This window comes from Gorilla gorilla, chromosome 5 (assembly GCF_029281585.2).
Source record: "Gorilla gorilla gorilla isolate KB3781 chromosome 5, NHGRI_mGorGor1-v2.1_pri, whole genome shotgun sequence".
Taxonomy (NCBI): domain Eukaryota; kingdom Metazoa; phylum Chordata; class Mammalia; order Primates; family Hominidae; genus Gorilla; species Gorilla gorilla.
The window spans coordinates 167,755,660-167,781,019 of record NC_073229.2 but is presented as its reverse complement, the minus strand read 5'-3'; the positions used below and the strand labels follow the sequence as shown (position 1 = coordinate 167,781,019).

The window sequence follows — 25,360 nt, the reverse complement described above, 5'->3', positions numbered from 1 at the left end:
AAAATAAAAAAGAATGCTTTCTACTAGAAGGTTAAATCTTCTTGAAATGATGTAACATATGGCATGTTAGATACTACATAAAACTCCTCTTATAAAATGCTGCTGTGGGCATTCAGTGTTTGTGTTAAGTATTTAATTCCTTGCTTTGTACCTTCCAACAAGGAAGGCTGGTATTGAAGAAGGGAGAGAAGAAAGGATTTGTGGCATAACTTGTTGCTACAGTTTGTGTTGCTTCGAGCAGCCATTAAATAGATGACTTGCATGAAGCACTGGTTATTAAGAAGACCTAGGAATGACTTTTTGTGAGAAAGACTTGGAGTTCAAGAGTTCTCTCCAATGTGAACCATCTCAGTTCTTTCCCTGCTCCAAAGGCTGATCCATACCAGTGTATTTCTGGCTTAGTTCCATCACTACTTATTTTCACTTATTAGTTTCAATTTTCCAGTATAAATGGCATTGTACCATAACATGTAAATTACGTATGATATAGACCTGCTCTGTTCAGTTTCAATTAAACAAAGGAATTTACTTTGCCTTGCCAAGCGTGTTGGATGAGTGAATCCATTACCATGATTTTTATTCATTTTATAAATAATGTGTCAGGAATGGGGCTTTGAAAGGTTAACTCATTTAATCCTGCAACGACCCTATGAAGGATTAATGATAGTTGTTTACTGAGTCAATAACAGTTATCACAACACTTTTAATTTGTTTTTGAGCTATAATTAAGGCATGGAGGTTTCAGATTAACAATACAATTTGGATAAAACTGGTAGGTAGTTATAGAGATTCTACAATTGTATTTAATTTAAACATGTCATCAAGTCAAACATTTGGTATATGAACATTATTTCTTAAATTTCCTCTAAAGGTAGCCAGAAGGAATATGCCTTACTATAGCTTTCTAGACATACTTTGTTTCCTCAATGTTTGCATTCATACAAAACAAGAAAATATTTTAAACGATAGTAAATAAAGTCTTTTAATTTTTTGATCTTCATTCAAATAATATTTATAAACATTTATCTTAATATTATGAATTATAATTATGAAATATAATGACTTATAATATTAAGAATAACTCAAATCCCACTATTAAAGTTATTTTGGTCATGTATCCAAGATTTTCATCTTCCTCTTGTCACAGAGATTACCTTAATAGAACTATGAACCACAAGAAGATGAGAACAGAAGAGCTGTAATACTGTTGTTTGCTTTTCAGAGGGCAGCTTGGATCACATCGTCTGCTCACTCACAAAGGCTATGATGCCACATGTTGCAGATGGCACATTTTACAGGTTGTTCCCAGCAATGAATAACACATGACACAGAACACTCCAAACAAAGCTGAGCAGCACCCTGACCTCTCCTTTCATTTGAATTTCATTATCTCAGGGCTTGACATTCTCATCATGGAAGAGCGCACTGCTCTGTTTTGGGCTCCCTCTCAACACGCATCTCCTTGGAATTTTTTCCTCCTCTTGGCAGCACACTCAACATGTAAACAACTCCACAGTACTTATGTACCGTGACACAATATTTCAAGCTAAAGGCCACCTACACAGTGGAGCATACTCATGCTCCATAAAGTGGCTAGTAAAATCTTCAACCTACTCACACCCACAGTTCTCACTAATTTGTATGAGCTTCCATCGCAATACTCAAGGACATTTTGTAGAGGTACCATTAGGATGCCAAACTGTATTTCTCCATCACCGTGAGGTACTGGTTAGTTTGGAATAAAGCCCAAATTACCTAATTTAATATTTAGCTAATTCCTTGTCCAATGTGGAGCTTGATAATAATTCAAATGCTGAAACTTCACTTGGTTTTAAAAATACCACTGAAAGGAAAAATTTAGACTGAGTGCCAAAAATATGTTCTGCTATTTCTCAGATGGTAAAATTCTGTCCCCCTCAGCAGACGTGGTTAGATGTCTATCTCTTTCCCGCTCCAGAAGATGCTTAGGGAGAGGGCATATGACCAATATGATTTTCATATAATAGATCTGTATTTGTACTTGGAGTTACAGAATCTTATTATTTCTATGGACATCTTTAAGAAAACTAAAAAATGATAACCTCCCTCATTTCAGGATATAACTCACCACCATTATCTTCTGTACTTACTGAACATGTGACTTGAACGCTATTAGGTACTAGAGATCAAGAGTTGAATAAGGCCATCTCTGCCCTCAAGGATTTGCAGTATATATATATATATATATCTCCTGCATTTAAACATTCATCTTCTTTCCCATTGGCCAGAAAGTAAACTGAATAATGAAAATATTAGCCTAGTGAGGATTGTGACCAGCACTGCTAAAGAAATCAGACTTTGCTCAAGGGAGAAAGACCATGGGTAGGGTAAACAATGATCTCCCTCTTCCCCCACCTTCAGCCCCTCCCTGCCCTGAGATATCTACCTCCTAATCCCTAGAGCCTACAAATGGTACCTTATATGGCAAAAGGGACTTTGCAGATATGATTAAATTAAGGATTCTGAGATGAGGCTATTACCCTGGATTATCTGGATGGGCCTAATGTAATCACAAGGGTCCTTATAAGAGGGAGGCGAAGGGCCAGAGTCAGAGGGAGAAGGTGCAAAGACAGGAGCAGAGGTCTGAGATGAGAAGATGCTACATTGATGGCTTAGAACCTAGGAGAAGGGACCACAGGCTAGGGAATGCCAGCAGCCTCTAACAAGTCGGTAAAGGCAAGGAAACAGATTCTCCCCCAGTGCCTCCAGAAGGAATGCAGCCCTGCTGACACTAGACTGCTAGACTTCTGACTTCCAGAACTGTCAGGTAATAAATATATGCTGCCTTCAGTCACAAAGTTTGTGGCAATTTGCTACAGCAACAATAGGAAACTAATGCAGACAAATGTATGTACACAAACATTCATAGCAGCACTATTCATGATAGCTAAATGGTGGGGAAAACCCAATGTACTTTAGCAAATGAATAGAGAAACAAAACGTGGTATATCCATAGAATGGAATATTATTCAGCCATACAAAGGAATGAAGTATTGATAACCTGCTACAACCTGGATGAACCTTGAAAACATTATGTTCAATTTAAGAAGCCAGACACAAAAGGTAACATATTTTATGATTCCATTTATAAGAAATATCCCAAATAGGTAAATCAATAGAGATAGAAAGCAGACTGGTGTTTGCAAGAGTCTGGGGGAGGGGGACAATAGTCATGACTGCACAATGGGTATAGGATTTTCTTGAGGTAGATGAAAAGGCTTTGGAACCAGATAGAAGTGGTGGTTGTACTTTGGGAGGCCGAGGTGGGCGGATCACAAGGTCAGGAGATCGAGACCAACCTGGCTAACATAGTGAAACTCCATCTCTACTAAAAATACAAAAAATTAGCTGGGAGTGGCGGTACGAGCCTGTAGTCCCAGCTACTAGAGAGGCTGAGGCAGGAGAATCGCTTGAACCTGGGAGGCGGAGGTTGCAGTGAGCCGAGATCGTGCCACTGCACTCCAGCCTGGGCGACAGAGCGAGACTTCTTCTCAAAAAAAAAAAAAAAAAGAAGTGGTGGTTGTACAACATTGTGAATGTACTGAATGCCACTGAATTGGACACTTCAAAGTAGTTAATTTTATGTCATGCGAATCTCACCTTAATACAAAAATTAAAAGATGGGGAAAGACTCTTGAATTCTGCAAGGCTACCTAACGTAGTAGCTGAGTATATTACCCATAATTAGGAACTCAATAAATATTTATGAAATTAAATGGCATAAAATATCTGTGTTCCACAAATTTTTTTAAATTAGTCAAGATCATTCTAGTCTAAGTCTGATGAATAAGGCAAGTTATCGAACTGAGTAAAGCTATCTTAGTTTTGAAAATAATAATGTGTAGCTACAAAGTTAGAGACTCACATTTCCCTCTGCCTAGCAAACTTGAACCTGTTCTTCAAACATCCCAGCCCAAATATCATCACCCTTGGAGCCTCCCCTACATCACCAAGTGGCACTTCCCTCCTGGACCTTCTAACTTGTTTGGTTCATAGATACCTAAGCACTTCCAGTTCTATGTCTCATCGGTCTCCTCACAACAGTGTTGGCGTCTCAAGGGTAAGAAATAGTTCTAATCTATTGACGTACACTGAGCAGGAAGCGCCAAGTTGGCAAAGGAAAGCACTAATAATCAACCTAACGTTTTAGTTTGTCTTGTAAAGTAGCTCCAAAGACAATTCTAAAAGAGGAATTCCAAACTTGTTTTGAGTAATATCAATATATTAAATTGAATATATACCTGCTCAATGTGATAGCTGAAAGAAACTCTCCTTGGTTGTTTCAACTCTAATGTCTTTGCTAAAACCCTTCCCTGTCTTTCTTTAATTGACACGCTTCACATCATGCCCCTGGCGTACATAGCACAGGCAGGCAGAAGCTCTTAAGAGCAACGTTTTCCAGAAATAAACGTGTTAATTTGGTCTCTATAAGGATAAACAACAGGTCTTTGTTATTAAGGAAGACATGATTTATTATTTGTGTAATCAAGCTGCCATCTTAATACTGCCAGGTTTTTCTTAAGACATGGGAACATCCTCTGATAACAATGCAGTTTTGTGCTAATTTTTTTTTTTTTTTTTTTTTGGAGACGGAGTCTCGCTCTGTTGCCCAGGCTGGAGTGCAGTGGCGCAATCTCGGCTCACTGCAAGCTCCGCCTCCCAGGTTCACGCCATTCTCCTGCCTCAGCCTCCGGAGTACCTGGGACTAAAGACGCCCACCACCACGCCTGGCTAATTTTTTTTTTATTTTCAGTAGAGACGGGGTTTCACCGTGTTAGCCAGGATGGTCTTAATCTCCTGACCTCGTGATCCACCCGTCTCGGCCTCCCAAAGTGCTGGGATTAGGGGCTTGAGCCACCGCGCCCGGCCGGTTTTGTGCTAAATTTTAAACCAATTTGGGCCACTAAAGGTTTGGCAGGGGTAAGGGATAGTCGGTGTAATTATGTGCCTTCATTCTGTTGTCACACAAAACAAGGTAAAATTCTTAGCATCTTTCTTTGAACTGGACCACTTCCTGAAGCTTGAAACAGCACAAAACTTAAAAGCATTCAAGCAAATTGAAATAAAAAATAGCGTTCACCTGAAACTGCACCAAACTGATCAAAGAAGGTTTTACAAATCTATGCTTGCAAATCTCCCAAATTTTGTAACCCAGTCACATTTAGATGGCCAGTCTCTGGAAAGAAACTCACCTTACCTAAAAGAGCTCTTCAGTTGTCCCTGCCCCACCACTCTGCTTTACCTTTCTTCATGGTTCTTATCACTTCCTGGCATTTTATCATACATTTACTTGCTGATCTGGTCACTGTCTGTTGGCTTCAATAGAATGTAAGCTCCATGGGAGCAGGGACTCCATGTGTCTCATCACTGCCCCATTCACTGCACCTGGAAGAAGAGTGCCTGACCCAGTAGGCACTCAATTCATATTTGCTAAATATGTCTTTCAACTAAGTTATATTCTAAAATTATGATAAACAAAGAAAATAAGAACTAATAAGCTTCACCTAGTTATTTTTAGCAAATTGCAAAGTTCCCACAGTCACTGGTGATATTACATCTATTGGAGACACACCGCACAAGGGGAAATGGAAATCAATATGCAGCAATTACCTATTCGTTAAGTTATCAATAATATTTATTATCCTTTTTGATGTTGTGAGTAGTTTATTTTCACAGTATGTCGCTTAAGTTATAAATAATATTTGCTTATAAAGATTAAGTTATAAATAACTAATAAATTTATAACAAATAATATTTATTTTTTGAATAAACTGTACAGGTAGTGATATAGTTTAAATTCTGAATCACCAAGTAAAAATTTGATATATCTCACAATAAATAAGAATTCTGGCACAGAAACTATCTAATTCTATTGTACGCATACATGACTGTATTTTAATAGTCACATGATGCCCTCAGCAAATATTCATAACACCATATTCCTTGACTATACTTTTTTTTTTTGAGATGAAGTCTCACTCTGTCTCTACACTCCATGTTGGAGTGTAGTGGTGCAATCTTGGCTTACTGCAACCTCCATCTCCCGGGTTCAAGCAATTCTCCTGCCTCAGCCTCCCCAGTAGCTAGGATTACAGGCATGTACCACCACGCTCAGCTAATTTTTGTATTTTCAGTAGATACGGGTTTTCACCATGTTGACCAGGCTGGTCTCGTACTCCTGACCTCAAATGATCCGCCCGCCTCGGCCTCCCAAAGTGCTGGGATTACAGGTGTGAGGCACCGTTCCCGGCCTCCTTGACTATACTTTATCAGCTCTTTGTTGTGGTCTCCATCTCTGATATCTGACACTGTACTCAGCTTGTAGGCACAATGACAAATGCAGCTTCACCATCCTGGCCAAGCCTTTACACACTCAGCCTCTCTAGTAACCACCTCAGCTGATCCAGGGCAACCCTGGGGTTCCAGCTTCAGGCCTGGAGCTCCTCAAGGGCAGTTTGAACACATGTCCCACCCAAGCAGACACAGGCTGGAATTTAGCCATGTGAAAAAAGCCGCATACCATGAAAATAAACTGCTTCCCACAACATTAAAAAAGAGTGGTGATATAATCCCAAATTGCTGATTTTGGCCTCAAGTCTGTCCTCAATTTAGGAAGGTGGAAGAAAATCTAGTTGAAATGTCCATGTTGTGGTGATATTGTGTGAATATGAATTAGTAACTATGACTGCATCTTGGTCATAAGAATTAACAAGATTTTGGCCAGGCACGGTGGCTCATGCCTGTAATCCTAGCACTTTAGGAGGCCAAGGCGGGTGGATCACCTGAGGTTGGGAGTTCAAGACCAGCCTGCCCAACAGGGGGAATCCCTGTCTCTACTAAAAATACAAAAATTAGTCTGGTGTGGTGGCAGGCACCTGTAATCCCAGCTACTCGGGAAGCTGAGGCAGGAGAATTGCTTCAACCCAGGGGGCAGAGGGTGTAATGAGCTGAGATTGGGCCACTGCACTCCAGCCTGGGCAAAAGAGCAACACTGTCTAAAAACAAACAAACAAACAAAAAAACAACAAAAAAAATTAAAAAGATTTCAGAGCTAGTTCTAATTAACAAAGAAACAAGTTCAATAATAGCTTACATTGGGGCAGGGTGGGGAGTGGGTGGGGAGGCAGGGGCTTCATATCACTCACCCCAAGTTACTCTGGGGTAGGGACCCATGTCATTAGCAACTTATTATGGGGGTGCTCTGAGTGTACCCAGAATATTGTGCATCATACATGGTCAGACAATATAATTATGTGCTGCTATCCAGTTAACTGATTAAAACATAATTTATTGGCTTTTAAAGCAGGACACAATGACTGTACAAACAAAACCAAAAATAGAAAAGTCTAGAGTAAAATATAAAAATTCCCCTTTTATTCTTCCTTTTATTAATACTTCAGGGATTGAGCATTGATCTATGCACACACAAAATGTTTTTATAAAAATAAAACCAACTTTGTATGCTGTACTCCCATGAACTGATTTTCAACAATAGTTCAGAATTATTTCTCTTTCATTTAGGTATTATTATTATTATTACTATTATCATTATTTCGAGTCAGAGTCTCACTCTGTTGCCCATGCTGGAGTGCAGTGGCATGACCTTGGCTCACTGCAACGTTCTCCTTCCGAGCTCAAGTGATTCTCCTGCCTCAGCCTCCCACGTAGCTGGGACTACAGGCATGCACCACCATGCCCGGCTAATTTTTGTATATTTAGTAGAGACGGGGTTTCACCATGTTGGCCAGGCTGGTCTTGAACTCCTGACTTCAAGTGATCTGCTCACCTGGGCCTTCATTTGGGTATTATGATGACATTTTTTTCTCTCTCCATATATTAAGAGCAAGGGACAATTTAAATATACTAATACATTTTAGGAGTTTGAAAATAATTTCTTTTTCTAGGGAAGGTAATTTGGCTTTTTTCTTATAATAATATTTAATTTATTAATTTAGTTTAAAATACATATACTAAATCATGTCTAAAAATATGCTATTTTTAAAAATTGCTTTTTTCCACTCTCATATTTCCTAAAAACATTTTATTCAAACTCTTCACTGGCATATTTGACATCAGTGTTAGGGAAGGTAATCTGAAAAGTTCAAAGCAAATGGATAAACAATGTCACTAGACTGAGCCTTCTTTAGGTGAAGGCTGGCTTCTTTCTACTCCTCAACTTAGGGCCAAATTTCACAGGTCTTATGCCTTTGATATAATCAAATCTTCCTTGAGAACATTTTTTTAAAGTATATGGTACATCTTCCTTCATGAGATAATCAAATTCAATACACTTGTTACTGTAATTATTACATGTTCTATCTTCTCCTGCAAGGAATCTCTACAAAATATATATTTTTAAATTCTAAATTTGGTTTAATGTCAAACACACACACAAAAAAATCAAGGTTCACAAGGACTTTTCTGGGTTGATAAGGATTTTTACTAACCTCATTAAGCTGCATTTTGCATCGTTTGCATTTGGCTACATTTCTCTAAACTGTCCTTTTCTCCTTAAATATTTTTAAAATCTATGTAATGAGATGGTCTATATACATCATTGTGCTCTATAGAACATTCTGTAGCTTGGTAACAATGGCAGAAGAAGTGAGTCAGCCAGCATGCATTAAATACTTACTGTGTGCCACATCTGGGGTAGGACTAAGGAAACCAATGGTAAGGTAACATTGCCCTTGAGCAGTTTCCTGGCCAGTGGGGACACCAGATGTAGGCGAGGAGAACAGCACATTGCCAAGCAAAGCAGCAGGAACACACAGTACCTGGGATGAGAGGAAGAGTCTGGGGAGCTGGGACCTAGGACTACATGACCAGAGGTGGTGACAGTGCTGGTGACACAGGGGCCTTGTGTGACGTTTTGGGCTTGAATTTTATCCTGAGGTTTGGGCAGGATCTCTGGAGATTTCTAAATTGGATGATGAGGAAACATTAAAAGATGTAACCTAGCTGTCCACCTCCATTATGTCAAGAACCAGGAAATCAACCGAACTGCAACTCAGCCCGAATAAATGTAAAAAATTCACAAACTCCAGCCCACACAAGTGAATCATACACTGCCCAAGGCCTCAGTGGGGTCTGTGTACTATCATTTTGAACAAAAGGATAACACTCTTGATTATTTGGTTTCCCAGACCACACACACAAAAAGAAGAAAACAGCAGATTAGAAGGAGGGAGATGGGAGCTGCCAGAAGCAAGTGCACAACAGCAAAATGTGAGAGGTGAGCAAGGCAGGAACTCCGGGAGCCAGAGCGGGGGGACCTGGGGCCAAGTGATCACCTTGGGAGGTAGCTGAGAGGAAGAAATGAGCTACTGTTCGCAAAGATTTAAAGTCCACATAGGTGCGAAATGAATCTATGTTACATAATACCTACTACTCAAGCCAAGTACAATCAACCCTAAACTACAGATGCGTAAAGTGAGGCTCATGGATATGCCCAAGGCCCCATACCAGCAGGTAGAACAGGCTCAGCCAGGAGCTGCATTCTTCTTTTCCAACTCTAATTCCATTCCTTTGCACAATCCCACACTATTCAAGGGTTGGGGTATGTTCAGTTTGAGAAAGCCAGTAAATGTGATTAAATATAAGAAAGAGTTGCAATTTAATGATTCTCATGCAAAATACAAATTAAAATAAAGCGTTGGTGCTTGACAGGTGAGCTTCCTTGTAGCTGCTGGCTTCCCAAGTCCTGTGCTACTCTAGAGAGAGAGGCAGGAACTATGGGAAGGATTTGCCCTTCTGCACCGAGGAGGCCTGAGAAGGCTCGGGATCCACAGGAACTCATTCGCGCCCTCCTGAGTTTTCTTTGTTGTCAATTCACACCAAATTGAAGAAGCCAGAATGAAACCTGTGGGGGCCTCCTGATGTTTTCTGTAGACCCGTTTCATAAGCCAGGTGTCTACCTTGGTCTCTCCCTATAATCTGTCCACATTCCCTACCCAATCCTCCAATCCCTTCTCTGAAACTGGATTTCCAAGCTCAGTCTCTGTGTGAAAATGCTAAGGCTTCTTTAATGATCCTGCTCTTGTTCTTTTCCTGGAGGTTTGCACTGTCCCCCATCTGCTGCCCACCTGCCATATAAGTATATGCCCTGCATATGTGGGCTCCACTAATTAATGAGCCTCTGTTGGAATTTCCAGCTGATTTCCAGTCCCTGATCACCTGGTTGCATATCCTAGTACAGAGAGCTTCAACATAGCTGATGGGGACAGTTGTGTTTTCTGACCAAAACTGTGACCAAAGCCTGTCCTCCAGTGAGACAGCCTTTGAGGCCAGGGCAAATACAACCACATTTCCCTAAAAACAATATTGCATGCGTCCCAAAGGGTAAACTGTGCCTGGCTTTCCCCCTGCATAAAAGTCAATGGAAATCACATTTGGCATGGCCTATGCCTTGTGGGTTGGCCGATGGCCAAGCATATACTCAAGCAGACATGGATTTTATATGTCAGGGCAACATTTTTTATGTGCAGTTAAGCTGTGCATGAGGCTGCTGTCTGAAAAAATAAATAAATAAACTTCTCTGCCTTAGTTTCATATCTATAAAAGCAGAACTGATGATTTGAAGTGTTTACATAATTCACCGGAGAACTGTGAGAAACAAGCTATATTTGTAAGCATTTTTGAAGATGACAGGAATTTGGTGAAGTATGTACAGCATTTTTTTTCAAAAAAAAAAAAACTTCATTTCTTACTAGCCCTGCATTTAAAACATAATTTTCTGGGACATGATTTTGTTTTACAGTAACCCAGGTGCTCAAGGGTACTTTGGGAGTTTTTGTAGTTTCGAGGTTCCATGAAAACCTTCCCTGGGACGGCTAAAGACAAAGCCCACATCTGTTAGTATAAGAGACACCTTTGTTTATGGAGCATTAGGGCTGTGACAAAAAGACTGACATAAGCCAGGATATTTAGAAGTTAAAGCTGGAGCTTTATTCTAAATGTATGCTACAGAGCTCCTGGTTTTCCACGAAGTCTGGATTTTAAAAACAAAGTTGGCTTTAATTTTCAACTATCTGGCTTTTTTCAACTATCGTCACAGTCATACAGTTATTTAAACAAATGTCTTTGAACTTCCTTAACTTAAAAAAGTGACCCTAAGGTTAATGAATGTTGTGAAATGCTTATTGTTTGAACAAATGAACTGGCCCCCCCAACCGAGTGACATGTTCTGTAAGTACCACAAGCAAGCATGATCGGCACTGTGAAGACTATAGAATCTCGCACAGGGAACCTAAGATATTTTCACTCTTTATACCATACTGACCGCTGTCAAAGTTTGGGACTGGCTATATTTCCTTTTATCCCCTTATTAAAAATGCCCCAACTCAAGCTGCTTTAAAAATGGAGGGTTACCAAATTTCCCTTACTAAGAAAATAAGACCCAGGATGTGAAGTGCGGAGGCATGCAGCAGGTGGTAAATTAAAGACAAGTTGGGTGTACAGTTTTAAGCAAGTCTCAGTTAATGATACAAAAGCTACCGAGTCCCTTTCCACAGTAAGTGGAGGAAGAGAAAACAGAATGTACCACCATTCCCATGCAACAGTCTGAAAGAAAGATGCTTCTTTGTGTACCCTTCAATAGGGTATTTCAGAGCATTTTTGTGCAAGGCACAAGATCTTTAGCATTCTAATAATAATGTGCTTTCACACTGGCAATAAGCAAGTATCTTAATAGCACACGAAACAGTAGAAACCCATTTTGTCTGAGTGGATTCATTATATGTTTCTTAGACCGATAATGGGTCTCACCAGGGGAGTACAGAGGAATCATCTGTGAAACATTTCTTAAAAGTACCCCTTTCTTCCCATGGGAGATTCTGAATTACTAGATCTGGAGTGGGGCTGGTAGGGCTCTTGATCAATGATAGGTAGACAGAAAAATAGATGACAGGTAGGTAAGCAGGTAGGTAGATGGATGGATGGATGGACAGACAGACAGGCAGGAAGATTTTAATTGCACAAGTGATTCTAATGGGCTCCTCAGTTGAAGAACTGCTGCTTATATTAAATTGCATATGGCCACAGCATTCAATTCTAGTAAGAATTAATTCAGAGTTTCTATATAAGTAGTAGCACACAATAAAAGACACAGCTTAGGCTTGATTTCAGCTAGTGTATTCATTTGCCTGCTTATGGAACACACCTCCTCTGCCAGGTACAGTACTCAGTATAAGGCTCAAGAAGGAGACGTGGCCCTGTTCTTGAGGAGCACGTGAAGCAGCATGATGGTATATCTGCTACGTGTTCCAACAGGGGTAGAAGAGAGTTTTCGGGGAGGAGAGGAGAGGAGTGAGAACACTCATTCTATCCAGAGGAGTTGAGGATGGTTTGGAGCAAGCGGGGACACTTGAGCTGAGGCTAAGACAAGGAGGAGGTTTTGCAATATGGCAATAGGGGACATGCAAGTGAGAGGGTCTGGGGAGAAATGGTGGGGGCTGGAGCAGGAGGGGCAGTTAGGGAAACATTCAACCCCTATCCCCCCACCAGCCTCCCCTGCCAGTCCCTGGTGGTTCCTCCCAATACTAGATGCTTCACTTGTATAAACATTTGGAGTTTAAAACCCTCTGACACTGACACCTTCTCAAGTGATGCTCATGACCATGTGAGGTAGTTAAGTCAAACATTATAAAAGATGGTTTTACTAAATTGCGCTGTTTCTATTAGAAAGCATGTATTAACCGTGTTGTAAAAAACACCATTTATTAACCAAAACACCAGAAAAGCAAGTTATCAAAGCATCCCTAGGCTTTAATATTTAAGGTCACTATCAATTTAAAATGATCTGAAACTCATTCTGGAGTGTGCGTGTGTGTGTGTGTGTGTGTTTGGAGCAGGAAGTACAAGGTGGAACAGGACCTATTTATCACTAAAAAGCAGGGCGCCTGTGGTAAGTCACATGGATACAGCAAATATAGCATCGATGTCTAATCGTGGCTCTGACCCAGCCTCTTGGTACAGATACAGTTAGTGATGATTAAATCATAGCAGTGCTATTTGGGGGTCTAATAATGTACCTCTTCTATTATATAGAATTTGACAAGAGATGTTTAACATCTCTTTTTAGTTAAATTTCACATGTAGTCTCTTTAGAAATAGTTTTTGCCACTGTGGTGAATCTTCACTTTTAGTATTTAATTTGCTTGTAAGATGTTGGAAAAGAAACCAACCTTCCTGATTAGGAAGTAGGTGACTAAGTCTCTCTGTAACCACCTTCTTTGATCCAGTCTACAGACTCCACAGGGGTGGATTATAGAAAGTCTGGCTTCAGTTTCCTTTGTTGCTATCCTGATACATTGCCTGGAAGCAGTATTTCACCTCTGCTCTTTTCTTTCAGCCATTTCCTTGGAGGTCTCATTAATCTCACAGCCTCAATCTCACCTGGAAGCAGGTAATTCCCAAGCACAGAATCTCAGCTAGACTGGCCTGCTAGACTGGAGGGAGGAAGGAGGGAGAGAAAGGGGAAAGAAAAGAGAGAAAGAGAGAGGACTCTAACAGTGGTTGTCACCCTCATGGCTCATTAGAATATAGTGGGGAGCTTTTAAACAAACACCAATGTCCTGACCCCACTCCAAAGTCCCTGACTGAATTTGTCTAGGGTGGGGCACAGAGATGGGTATTTAAAAGATTTCCGGGTGATTCTAATGAGTAGCTAGAGTTGAGAATGACCACTCTAACTCTTTGGAAGACATAAAAGATGTCTATGATGTGGCATCTGCCCTCAAGACTTTTAAATCTGGTTGGGAAGGGAAGACTCAACTGGAGAGTAATCTCAGATGAACTTCCAGTAAGTACAAAACTGGGTGTTGAATTCCATCAGCGCCATGAGAAAATTCAGGGCTTGGAGACCAGTTGGGAAGACGTTGTAAGATGGGATATGTGCTGGGCCTTGACACAGGGCTGGGATTGAAGTAAGTTTCCTCTCCCCTTCCCCACTGCCACCACCTCCATCAAGAGCCTTCTAAGTGGATTTCATTCTTAGGAGCTTCCACTCTTGCTTCTTTCCATCCATTCTTCCCAGTCTCGTAAAACCCTTCAAAGGCTCCTGAAAGCTGGTAGGATAGAGGCCAAGCCTCAAGGCCCTCCCTGATTGGTCTGAGGCCCCTACCTCTCATCAGGCCCCAGACACACTGGTCTTGTTGCTCAGACATCCCAGTCAACGTCCTGTCTGGGGGCGTGTGTGTTTGCCGGCCACTCAGCTTGACACATTTTTACCCTGGCTCTCACGTGGCTGATTCCTTTTCATTCCTTAGGCCTCAGCCTGCATGCCACCTCCTTAGGAAGCTTTCTCTGACTACCGAGTCTGGCGTAGCCTCCACCCCAACCTCATTCCTTATCAAAATACCAGTTGATTAACTTAGCAGCACTGATCACAACCCCAAGCATTTTGTCTATTCATTACTAATTTTGCTTTCTCTACTAGAAGGAAGGAGCATGCTGACAGAAGCTCCGTTTCATTCTCTCATATCCACACTAACTAGGACATTGCGTGGCACAGAGTGGGTGACCAGGAAACATCACTAGGATGTATGGATGAATTAATGACTGAATGGCAAGGAGGAGAAGGTGTTCTAGGTGGAAAGAACAGCAAGAATGAAGGTACAAATGCTTTTGTGGATACAGAACAGACAGTGGAACAGACTGGTAGATGTAGAGGATACATGGAAAATAACAGAAGATACAGGTTAATAAGTCAAATATAATCATTACTAATAACAATAAATATAAGGATTTGAACTTGACACCTGTAAAGGTATAAATGCTGTGCCGGGACTGAATGATTCAGGTCTAAGAAAGGAAATCATGATTCTTTAGAATAGTGAATAGTGAGGCACAATTTCAATCACTATTCCTAATTAGAAGATTAAATATTTGGAAAAAATTGGTTTATGTGAAAAAATTCAAAATAATTTTGGGGAGATAGCTGAATGTTTGGAATTATCTATAAAAATAATAAAAGAGCTACCTATAAAAACAATTAGGCAGATACTTTATACCAAATGGTAGGAAACCCTGAAACTTTGAAACCATAGCTCTGAAACCTGAAACTGAAACTTTGAAACTATGGCTTCTCTTGACATAGATATCAAAATTTAAATGAGATTATTGTTTCACTGTGTGTTTGTCAAATCTTGTACTGGTTCACAGAGTAATACAGAGTTTGGAAAGACTCATGTGGAATGTAACGTGTTAGCATTACTAGTGAAAGAAAAAGGACTATTCAGGCACAGGTGTGGTCAGATGAGACAAAGGCACAGGTACTCTGTGGTCCTCCCTCTAATCATGATCTCTCTGGAAGAAGAAGAGAGAAAAAGTAAAATTCTTTCATATTCCAGAAAGGTGTGTCTGCATTTCATTTAAATATCATTAAAAACATATGGGGAAGGCTCTTTCCATAATTTTTGTTAATGACTCTAATATTATCACATCTTTCAAATGAAAATTTTGAATAATTTTTTTTACAATGGTAACAGATTTCATAGGTGGGCTCTATCAAAAAGCATTCTATTTTATAAATTGTCATAAATTTATGAATGTTTATGAAAGAAACACTTCACAACTATATTTTGTCTTATCCATATACTAACTTCTATCCAAGAGGGTATTCAGATGTATAATAAGATCATATGACACTGATATTTACAAATTAATTTGCTTTTTAAAAAAATTGCTCCAACTTAATTAAACGTCATTAAATGTTTGTTGACTTAATTCAGCAAACATTTACTACACACTTACTACAGCCCAAGCACGGTGCTCAATGCTATGGAAAACACAAAGACCAAGAATCCCCACTCTTAAAGCAGTAAAACAACATGAAAAATGATGAGTTGAATTTTGCTATTGTTACAAAAGGCTAGATTCAAGTTTATAAATTACTGGCTTATTTATTGGGTGAGCTCTTAGCCTCAGCTACTTATGTGTAACTTGGGGGAGATAATATTTACTTACAGAGTGACTGCAAGTATTAATGATGTAACATGTGTAAAATACCTAACTTGATGCCTAGGACATAATGGACACTCAAGAAAGTAAGGTTTCTTCCTTTTAAGACATTTGACATTTAGCTAAATATGATTTGCCTTTGTTATATATGTTCTTGGTACCTGATTTACAAAAATAGAACTTTGAAGTTGACTTTTTACATATAACATCTTACATCATCTATTTTTAACATTTCATGTGAATTGTTACATTTGGATAGATAAAATCTGGGCATGACCCCCAATCTCATAGATGTCATTGAATTCCACTGCTTTCCAAAGCAGGTTCAAGGCCTAGCTCCCTTTCCTTCTTTACTTCATCTAATGGTGATGTTTATGAGCAGTGAAAGGTTAGAGGCAAGGAAAGAGAAGAGAAATCCTGGACGTAGGTGACACAGATATTTAATTTCTAAACAATCAAGCACTGATACTTATGGAAGTTAAGTATCATGAAATGTACATATTCATGTACATGTGCAATGGAATTTCATGTACATGAAATGTACATACTTATGGAAGTATGAATGCTTGATTGTTTAGAAATTAAATATCTATGTTAAAAGTTACTTACCAAAAGTAACTTTTTGGTAACTTTGCTAGTTACCAAAAATGGCTTCCTATATTTGGAAACAGGAAGTTGAGAAGAACTCCCGAGAGGAAGAATAAGGTAAAAATGGAAAGTGAAACTGTGAATGAAGGGATCTTAACAGTGCATTCCAAATTGGAGTTATCTACCTTGTAACTTGGTATCCCCTGGAGAACCTGAGGTTAATATGATTTGGAAATGCTGCATTCTATATTCCATCTTAGGAATTCACAACAAATATTAGCACCCGCAGGAAATTATATGCCAATTCTATCAGCATCTTTCTTTTTTGAGACGGAGTCTCACTCTGTCACCCAGGCTGGAGTGCAATGGCATGGTCTCGGCTCACTGCAACCTCTGCCTCCCGGGTTCAAGCAATTCTCCCGCCTCAGGCATCCAAGTAGCTGGAACTACAGGCATGTGCCAGCACACCTGGCTAATTTTTGTATTTTTAGTAGAGATGGGGGTTTCACTATGTTGGTCAGGCTGGTCTCGAACTCCTGACCTTGTGATCTGCCCGCCTTGGCCTCCCCAAGTGCTGAGATCACAGATGTGAGCCACCACGCCCGGCCTCAGCATGTTTCTTAACATGCTAAGAAACCTGTTGAATGCTGTTAAACTCAACAATTCTTAAAATTGCCTGAATGCTAAATTCTTTGTGTGTGGAGGTGGGTTGGGGAGTTTATTTAATAACCTGTGGAATTAATATGGAATGGCATATAATTTAGAAAATGTTGATTACTGATTCCTCTATCACCAAAATGCATTTTTGCTTGTGCTTTATATCTTTTCTAACAGTTGTTCTCGACAGAAGCCATTTGACAAGCATTTCTATTTCATCTTGGTGATACAGAAAAATCACAATTCATTCTGCCTTTGGAAAGATGAGTGTTTGCAAAGAAAGAAACACTCAGAACAAATTCCAGTGATCCTGAAACAAAAGTAAAAACTTCATTTCAGAAACAAAGACTTCGTCCTGCTTCTGCACACTCTTGGGCCATGACTGTCAGTTTACTCGCAGGAGGTCACAGTCACTACACTATTAGAGTAAAACTAGGAAGAAAATTTAGTCCCACTTTCACAGTACTTTTATGTTTATATATGAACTGATTTCTCCTTTTGGCATTTTTATTTTAAAACAGTTATTTTGGTAATACTAGCATTTTGAAAACAGATGCTCCAAAAAACAGATTATTTATCAAATTTTAACTTTTTGCTTAGAAAAATATCTTTACATGGGCCGGGCGCGGTGGCTCACGCCTGTAATCCCAGCACTTCGGGAGGCCGAGGCGGGTGGATCACGAGGTCAGGAGATCGAGACCATCCTGGCTAACACGGTGAAACCCCGTCTCTACTGAAAATGTAAAAATTAGCCGGGCATGGGGGCAGGCGCCTGTAGTCCCAGCTACCCGGGAGGCTGAGGCCAGAGAATGGCGTGAACCTGGGAGGCGGAGCTTATAGTGAGCCGAGATTGCGCCACTGCACTCCTGGGCGACAGAGCAAGACTCCGTCTCAAAAAAAAAAAACAAAAAACAAAAATATATTTACATGAATCCTGGATGCTTCTAAGAATATTTATTTTGTGAAACATAAAATGCTAAAATAGCACAATGGGTTTCACAATAAATTCAAAGGAAAATACTGTCATTTGCTTGGTAGTTAATAAAATGTTAAATAATAATCTTTACAACATAAAGGGCATTTCAGAGGATAAGAACGAGTTTCTTTTTTAATTTAAAAGAAAATCTGTTCTAATTTTTTATCAAGTTTTTTAGAAGAGCTAGCAACATTACATTCCCCTACATCAAGGCTGACAATCCCCTAACTAAAGAATCCACACATACGTACATATATTAACAATACACATGCAAATGCATGTGTACATATTATGTACGTGTGTGTGTATATATAACATTAATAAATTTCTAAAAAGTATCATGGTTAACAAAATTATAGATAGTAAGACCAAGAGATCATGAAAGTGGAGGATTAGAGGAAACAAAATTTTAATTGCAAAAAATAGAGTTTGCAAACATAGTCAAATATTCTAGAAAGCATCCTCTTTCAAAACATATGCATTCTTATTGGATCTCTGCCCCATTAGGTAACCCTTCTCCTGAGTCACCATCTTTAGCTGTTCAGGAACTTTGGCATGACAACCTGGGCTGCTAAGGTTTTGAACCAGCTTGAAATGAAATGTCTTCGTGCTTACATTTTCTTATGTAACAGCCTGGCCTTTACCCTAATTATTTCAATGCTTAGGAGCATGTTTCTCTTTGCCTGGTCTTATTTCCATCTATAAAAAAAGATGAAGCATTTGAAAGTTTCCTTTCTCTGTACCATCCCATAGGATCTCCCACAGACTGGAGGGAGAGGGGGCAGGAATCCTTTTTAATCCTTTAAGTGGATTAAATAGTCATCAGTGAACCAACTACTATGGCTAGTGCGCAACACACAAGGTATTTCAAACCCAACAATGTCAAAATGGAACTCACTGTCTTTCTCTGAAAACTCATCTTGTGTTCAGTAGTGCAGGACTACTGTCTTAAATTCTCTAACGGGAAACCTCCAGGGTCTCCTTTGACTGCTGCAGTTCTCCCTGCCTCCATATCCACTCGTCGTGCTCTGCTGATGCATATCCAATGCATCCCCCAACCCCAGGCCCATTGCACCACCCACATAAATTTCCAATTCTACTTCTGAGACAGCCACTTGACTAGTCTCTTTGCTCAGAATTGCTCACTTTCCCACACTGTCATCCACGCCACTTTCAGAGCCACGCTGCTGGAGCATATATTTATTTGTTCATAAAGCAACCTGCTTCAATCTTTTGATGACTCTCTAAAACGCCAACATGCATTGTATGCTGCCATATGCCAGCCATTGTACCAAAAGCTTTACAGGAGTTATCTTATTTTCTCCTCATAGCAATCCTATGAGATGGGTACCATTATTGTCACCCCTTACCAATGAGAAAATTAAATGCATAGAGTTTCTATTACTTGTTCACAGTCACTGGGATGACAGGTAGCAGAGCCAACGTTCAGCTAAAATTATCTGATGCTCTCGACTACTCCACTCCAAACCCTTCCTCAGTCTGGCTCCAAATAACTCTCGAGTCTCTTTTGCAGGGAGCTGGCAGACTGTGACCTTCTCAAACTCAATGAATGTACATCAATGGTCAAAAGGCTTTGAACCACTGAGCTAGAATGCACGGTGAAGGCACAGGGGCTCTCAGCAGCTGCCACCTCCCCTCCAAATGAGTGTGGCTCTTTCAACCCACATGTGGTAACTGAAATATCTTGATATCAAGTAGGGAAAACCCAACACAATAAATTCTGCAGAACTTTTTTTTTTTTTTAACAGACTCTGCACTGTAGAATATGGGATTACATTTCAAAAATTGTGTTTCAGATAAAAATCACACACCAATCAACTTTGCCTCTGAATGTCTTATCACAGTTCATTCACGAGAACCACTTGATGGAGGTAAGGAGGATAGTGGCACTGGCAGAACGCTGATGGTGCTTGTAGTCACAGGTGTGCCATTCTAAAGCACCATCTATTCGACTTGTTATATAACTTCTAAGAAGAAATAGCCATTTGAAAAAAAAAGAAGAAAATGTTAGATATTGCTAAAATTGCCCTGACATATTCCACACACACAGTTTGATAAATATTTTATTGTTATTCCAGGAAAAGCTTTTAAAGGAATACAGAAGCCAGCAATTATGGGGAAGGGATGTCTCCTTCTCCGAGATAGTAGGAATGTCAGCTCTTTGCTGCTAAGGAGAGAAAGGACAGATTCACAATGCCATGATAGCTGAAATATACACACACCCACCAAAAGGGCCGGAGTCCCAAGCAGCTCATCTTTCTTTACTTGTTAACAGCAGAAACCATGCACAAATATCCTGATGCGGCGTTCTATGTGACTTGAATAAATGAGGGACATTCAACCTGTGTGGACCCATTGCTGTGCTTCTGCCTGTCAATTATCCAAACTCCCACACAGAAAGCCTTGCTGGAAGAAGGTCTGGCTCCTTGAAACTAATGATCCAGTTGTCAGTACGAGTGCCCAGCTCTAAACTACTAGCTCTGAAATCCAGGGCCTCAATTCATTTCTGATTAGAAAAATTTAGGCAAATACTCAACATCATTATCTTCTTTAAATTAAATTGGAGAAACTGTAGTGCTCCAAGTTATTTCAGATTTTTCAGATTTTTTTTTTTTGCCACTTACCAGTTCTATCTTAAATGCTTCCCTTACAGTCAATATGATGTATTGAAATGTGTGTATGTAATGGATGTTTACATTTTCCTCCTGTAAGAGAGGCTGCTTACCTCATCAAAAAATTACCACGAAAAGTGATCACTGACAGCCAATTATAAGCCATTATAAGAAACATGCTATTTCTGAAGCATTCAAATTATGTGATTTAAAACCCGTTATTCTATTCAAAGGTATGTATGGCTATATTTGAGATTACACCTAAAATTTGAAATGATATAGAAATTGCTACTTTACAAGCCACTCTCCACAGTGTTTAAATAATCTTAAATTCATCAAGAGCAGAGGTATTTTATTAATTGCATTTAATAACATAACTAGAGATTGTGAAAACATCCCCCAAAGCTCTAGTTACCCAAAAAAGAAAAATAACCCTTAGCATTTTTAAGCCTACGTGAAGTCTGCCACAGGAGTTTCTTTCCTTTTTTTAAATGGCCTTTAAATAAATATGTGAGTCAGTTTAAAAAGACATTTACTTGAATTAAAGTGATCGTTCTGCCAGAATGTCAGTATAATAAATTGTGGGTGGCAGAAGTTTTAAATGAGGCTAAATTAGAGATTCTAAGTTTATTTATTTAATTTTTACTCACTCTACTGCTGTAATTAGAGAAGCTTTTGGTTGATCTTCAAATTGTGCCTTGTCATGGAATACCATACCTACCTGCTTTTATGACAAGCCCTATAGTATATTTTTTTTAATGACCAGAATGGGGGTATAATCCATATACATGCATCCAGCTTCACTCCTGCTACTACTACACACACATCCTTACACTTGTTTCATTTCTTCCACCACCCTAACATTTTCATCCCTGATATTATACTGTTCCACTTTATTTCAATATCTTCAATGGCAATGACCAAATAATGTTAGTCACAGAGTTTTGTTCCTGGTAAGCTATTTCATAAAAGAACCTAACACACGCTGACTTTAAAATCTCTGCTAGCCTATGCTACCTGCGCCGAGGACTGAACTAGCTCAATTTCATAAACAAATTTATCTCACCACCAATGGGTGGTCTTGTAGTGTAGAATGTGTTTTAAATGATGTAACCTCTTAGAAGAGCTGACCGTGTCTCAAGGCGTGGGAAGCATCACCTTCAAGCTGATACCAGCTGCGTAACTGAACTAATGAGCTTCAGGAGACAGATAATCCATAACACAGCTGGGAGAATTCTGCTTGAGTGCCGACAACACTGAAATGGGGCATGATCTCACAGTATATCTCCTCTAAAAGTTCAATACAGCAAAGTAAAAAGAAAAAAGTTCCACCTGATAATTTTATGCTAATTATTTAATTGACATTAACATACTTCAATCTTCTGTTTGTCTAGTTATCAAGTAAAGATACTAAAAATAAGTACATTTTTAAAGGTTCACAATTGACCACTAATGTCTCTATTCTGAAATTAAAATATCAGAGGCTATCGAAACATTTTCGACATTGCATCCTAACGTGAAGATGAAAGCATCAGACCAAAGAGCTCTCATGCTGTTACACTGTGCATATTGTAATATTTATACAGAATTTTTGCTCAGCTCATTAACTTAATTCCATCTACCTTGTGCCATCCCTTAGTAATAGTTTTTTCACTAACTGTATGCATTTTCCACCCACCGCTCTGAGCACAAAAGAATCAAACACCACACTTGCTTCAGCCTAAATAAAATAGCAGTAGTCTTCACAAAAGGTGAATTTGGAATACAGTCTGCATTCCCAGTTCCTAAACTTCAAAGTAAACACTAATTGTCTTGTGGACAATGCATCGGGGTTCACATATTACACGCGTCTCAGTCTTGAACATTTAAGTGCAAAACGAGAGCAACAAATAGGCAAACCTTCCGCAGTAAAGGATGCGGGCTGCAAAGGAAGCCAGCAGCTATGAAGAATTCATGCTTGATTTACCCACCGGCGTTGTCCATGTCTCAGGAGTGGCGAGGCGAGTTCTGTAGCCTGGCAGCCGGGAAGCCCTGGCTCTTCTGACTAACGAAGCACCCTGTCCTTCTGCTGATTATCAGCCCTTGCTGGCACACTGAGCATACTTCATGCACTGTCTGCAGGAGACACCGCCAGGAAATTTATATCTCCAAGGATGACAAACAGCCATTAGCTCCATTACAGGCTGATTAAGAGAGACTGAGCCTATCAAGTGGGTACTTGAATCCCCTGGGGTTTCCACCTCTGCTCTAAGCTAAGGAGGGAGAAAAAATCACTGCAATGTTGAATGTGTTGCACATTTCAGGAAAAAAAGTGCACATGCTATGCAAAACACAGAGCTTTCCAAAAGGTGCCAGGGCAAACAGGAGCAGGAAGAGGCACTGATCATGAAAAGGTAAAAAGGAATATTTAAAAATATAATACATTATCCTTTCCTTGGGGTTAGTCTAAATATGGTTCAGCCTTTATCATTGACATCACTGAATGACTGGGCAACTTTTCAATTTAAAATTTTAAAGTGTTTTGGTTGTTGTTGGGGGAGGAGGCAGGGAGTAGCAGATAAAACATTGAAAAATAAAGCCTATCTTTAATATCTCTGTTCCAAATAAATATTAGGAAGTTGAGTATTGCCATTCCATTTTAGTTATGTTCATCATGACTAGTTCTTCTACTTCTGATCAGAATTTCTGCTCACCTATCCTAACAGAGAAATTCAAAGTATTTTCACTGAATGTCACTAATAATACAAGAAAGAACTGTCAAAAGAGGTTAGGGGATTCTACAGTCCGTTATCATCTGTGGCTAACGAAATGTGAAGATCAGGAAAGACTGACTAACACAGGAAGGCCCTACTTCACTTCTTTCATTTAATTTGGCTGTGTAAAGATGACTCTCAAAGACACCAAAAATTGCTTATGCTGTCAGGACACAAGGGTGAGCACAGTGCTGGAGAAATCAGGTGCCAGGCCTCGTGGCTGTCATGACATTAGATGCTGGGGACAGCGCAACTGTTTTCTCAAATATAGTACAAAGATTTGCAATGACCCCATAGGACCTACGATGAAATGAATCCACAGTATAGTTAGGCTCTCCAGGTCTTTCATACAGACAGAATTTTAAAAAACAGTTCATAGTGTTATATCCCCAGAGTTGCTAAATTTGAAAGGCAATTTGTTTATTAAGCATTTCTTTATGCCATTGGAATTCCTAGTGACACACCGGTCACAAATTATTTATAGTCTAGTTTCCCATTGTAACAGCTTCTAGGTTTAAGTATTTTTGTTTTTAATGTAACTTCAGGATTTCCTATAGATATGAGGTTCTTTCATTGTTTAAACAAAACACTTCGTTTACGTCAGTGATAGTTCAGAAATGTTTTCCTCAAATAAAAGCTGAATTTCTCAGTGATTTTTAACCTGAGATTTTTAACCCTGTCATTTCAATTCTGTCACACAATTTTAAAGGTATATCACTCTATGAATTTAAAAAATCATCTTTATATATTTTTTAAAAATTTGCTTGGATCCCATGAGACTGAAATCACTGTGGTTTCTATACCTCAACTACTTGCCCTGATTAAGACCTGCCAACTATCCAGAGTGAGTGTTATAAGCTCCAAATCTAGGACAAACTAACTATTTTTAAGAAAAAAAAAGAGGAGATAACAGGGAAATAAAGGTAACAGAGAGAGAAGATACATCATCAAAGCTGAGATGTGGGTAACGAGTAGCTAAGAAGTCTCATCTATTGGCAGTGCCTATTGCCTAATATGAATATATTTATATTAGCTTTGTCCACAGTTCAAAATGTGACTCTCAGTCATTTTTATTAATACTGTTAGTCCTTAAATGACAAATGGATTATGTTCCAAAAGTTCATTTTATTGGTCGTTCGAAACACACTTTTTTTTCATAAATACTGACTGGCTTCCAAGGCCAGCCCATTAAGCACTCCCTAACTCGCAATGCAATTTATATAAAATCTAATCTTTACTCACAAGTCTAAAATCCAGAAAGTTTTAAAAATATTGTTGTTTTTTGTAAGTTTCGCTCCAAAATGCATTTAGTGTCATAACTTGAAGTGACGTGATGCTATTAAAAATCTTTACTTATTCCACTTACAGCAAATAATCATGTTTGCTACAGAAATGTTTAATATTATAGGTTCTAAGAATCTTCCCAGATCCTGCTAGGAGTGATTCATAATAAGTAGCATATGTTTTCTATTACCTTTCTAAAATAAAATTCTGAATTCTGAAACACAACTGACTCCAAGGGTTTCAGTTGAAGGACTGTGGTCCTTCAGTCCATTTTTGCAATTTAAAATGGTAGATGACAAGTATTTGTGGTGATGGATGTGTTAATTAGCTGGATTTAATCATCCCACATTGTACACATATGTCATTATATCACATCATACCCCATAAATATATACAGTTAAAATTTGTCAATTTACAATAAAATAAAAATAAAATGGCAGAAAATAATTCTTCATACTATTTTGTCACAG

The 25,360-nt window shown here is 39.2% G+C and overlaps 1 protein-coding gene across 4 annotated transcripts in view; it reads right to left on the bottom strand.

The window, feature by feature from the left end:
* The window catches only part of PHACTR2 (phosphatase and actin regulator 2), a 292,400-nt gene that overhangs the window by 197,853 nt on the left and 69,187 nt on the right, over window positions 1-25,360 (bottom strand). Inside the window, exon 1 of one of the 4 annotated variants that reach the window (XM_019029804.3) lies at window positions 22,824-23,336. The exons of 2 other annotated variants lie outside the window; for them this stretch is intronic. In XM_019029804.3, the coding sequence (XP_018885349.1) occupies window positions 22,824-22,836 (13 nt within the window). In that variant the 5' untranslated portion in view covers window positions 22,837-23,336. Of the gene's footprint in view, window positions 1-22,823; window positions 23,337-25,360 lie in introns of those variants that run through there. One more of the 4 variants, XM_019029803.4, reaches the window with a different exon arrangement.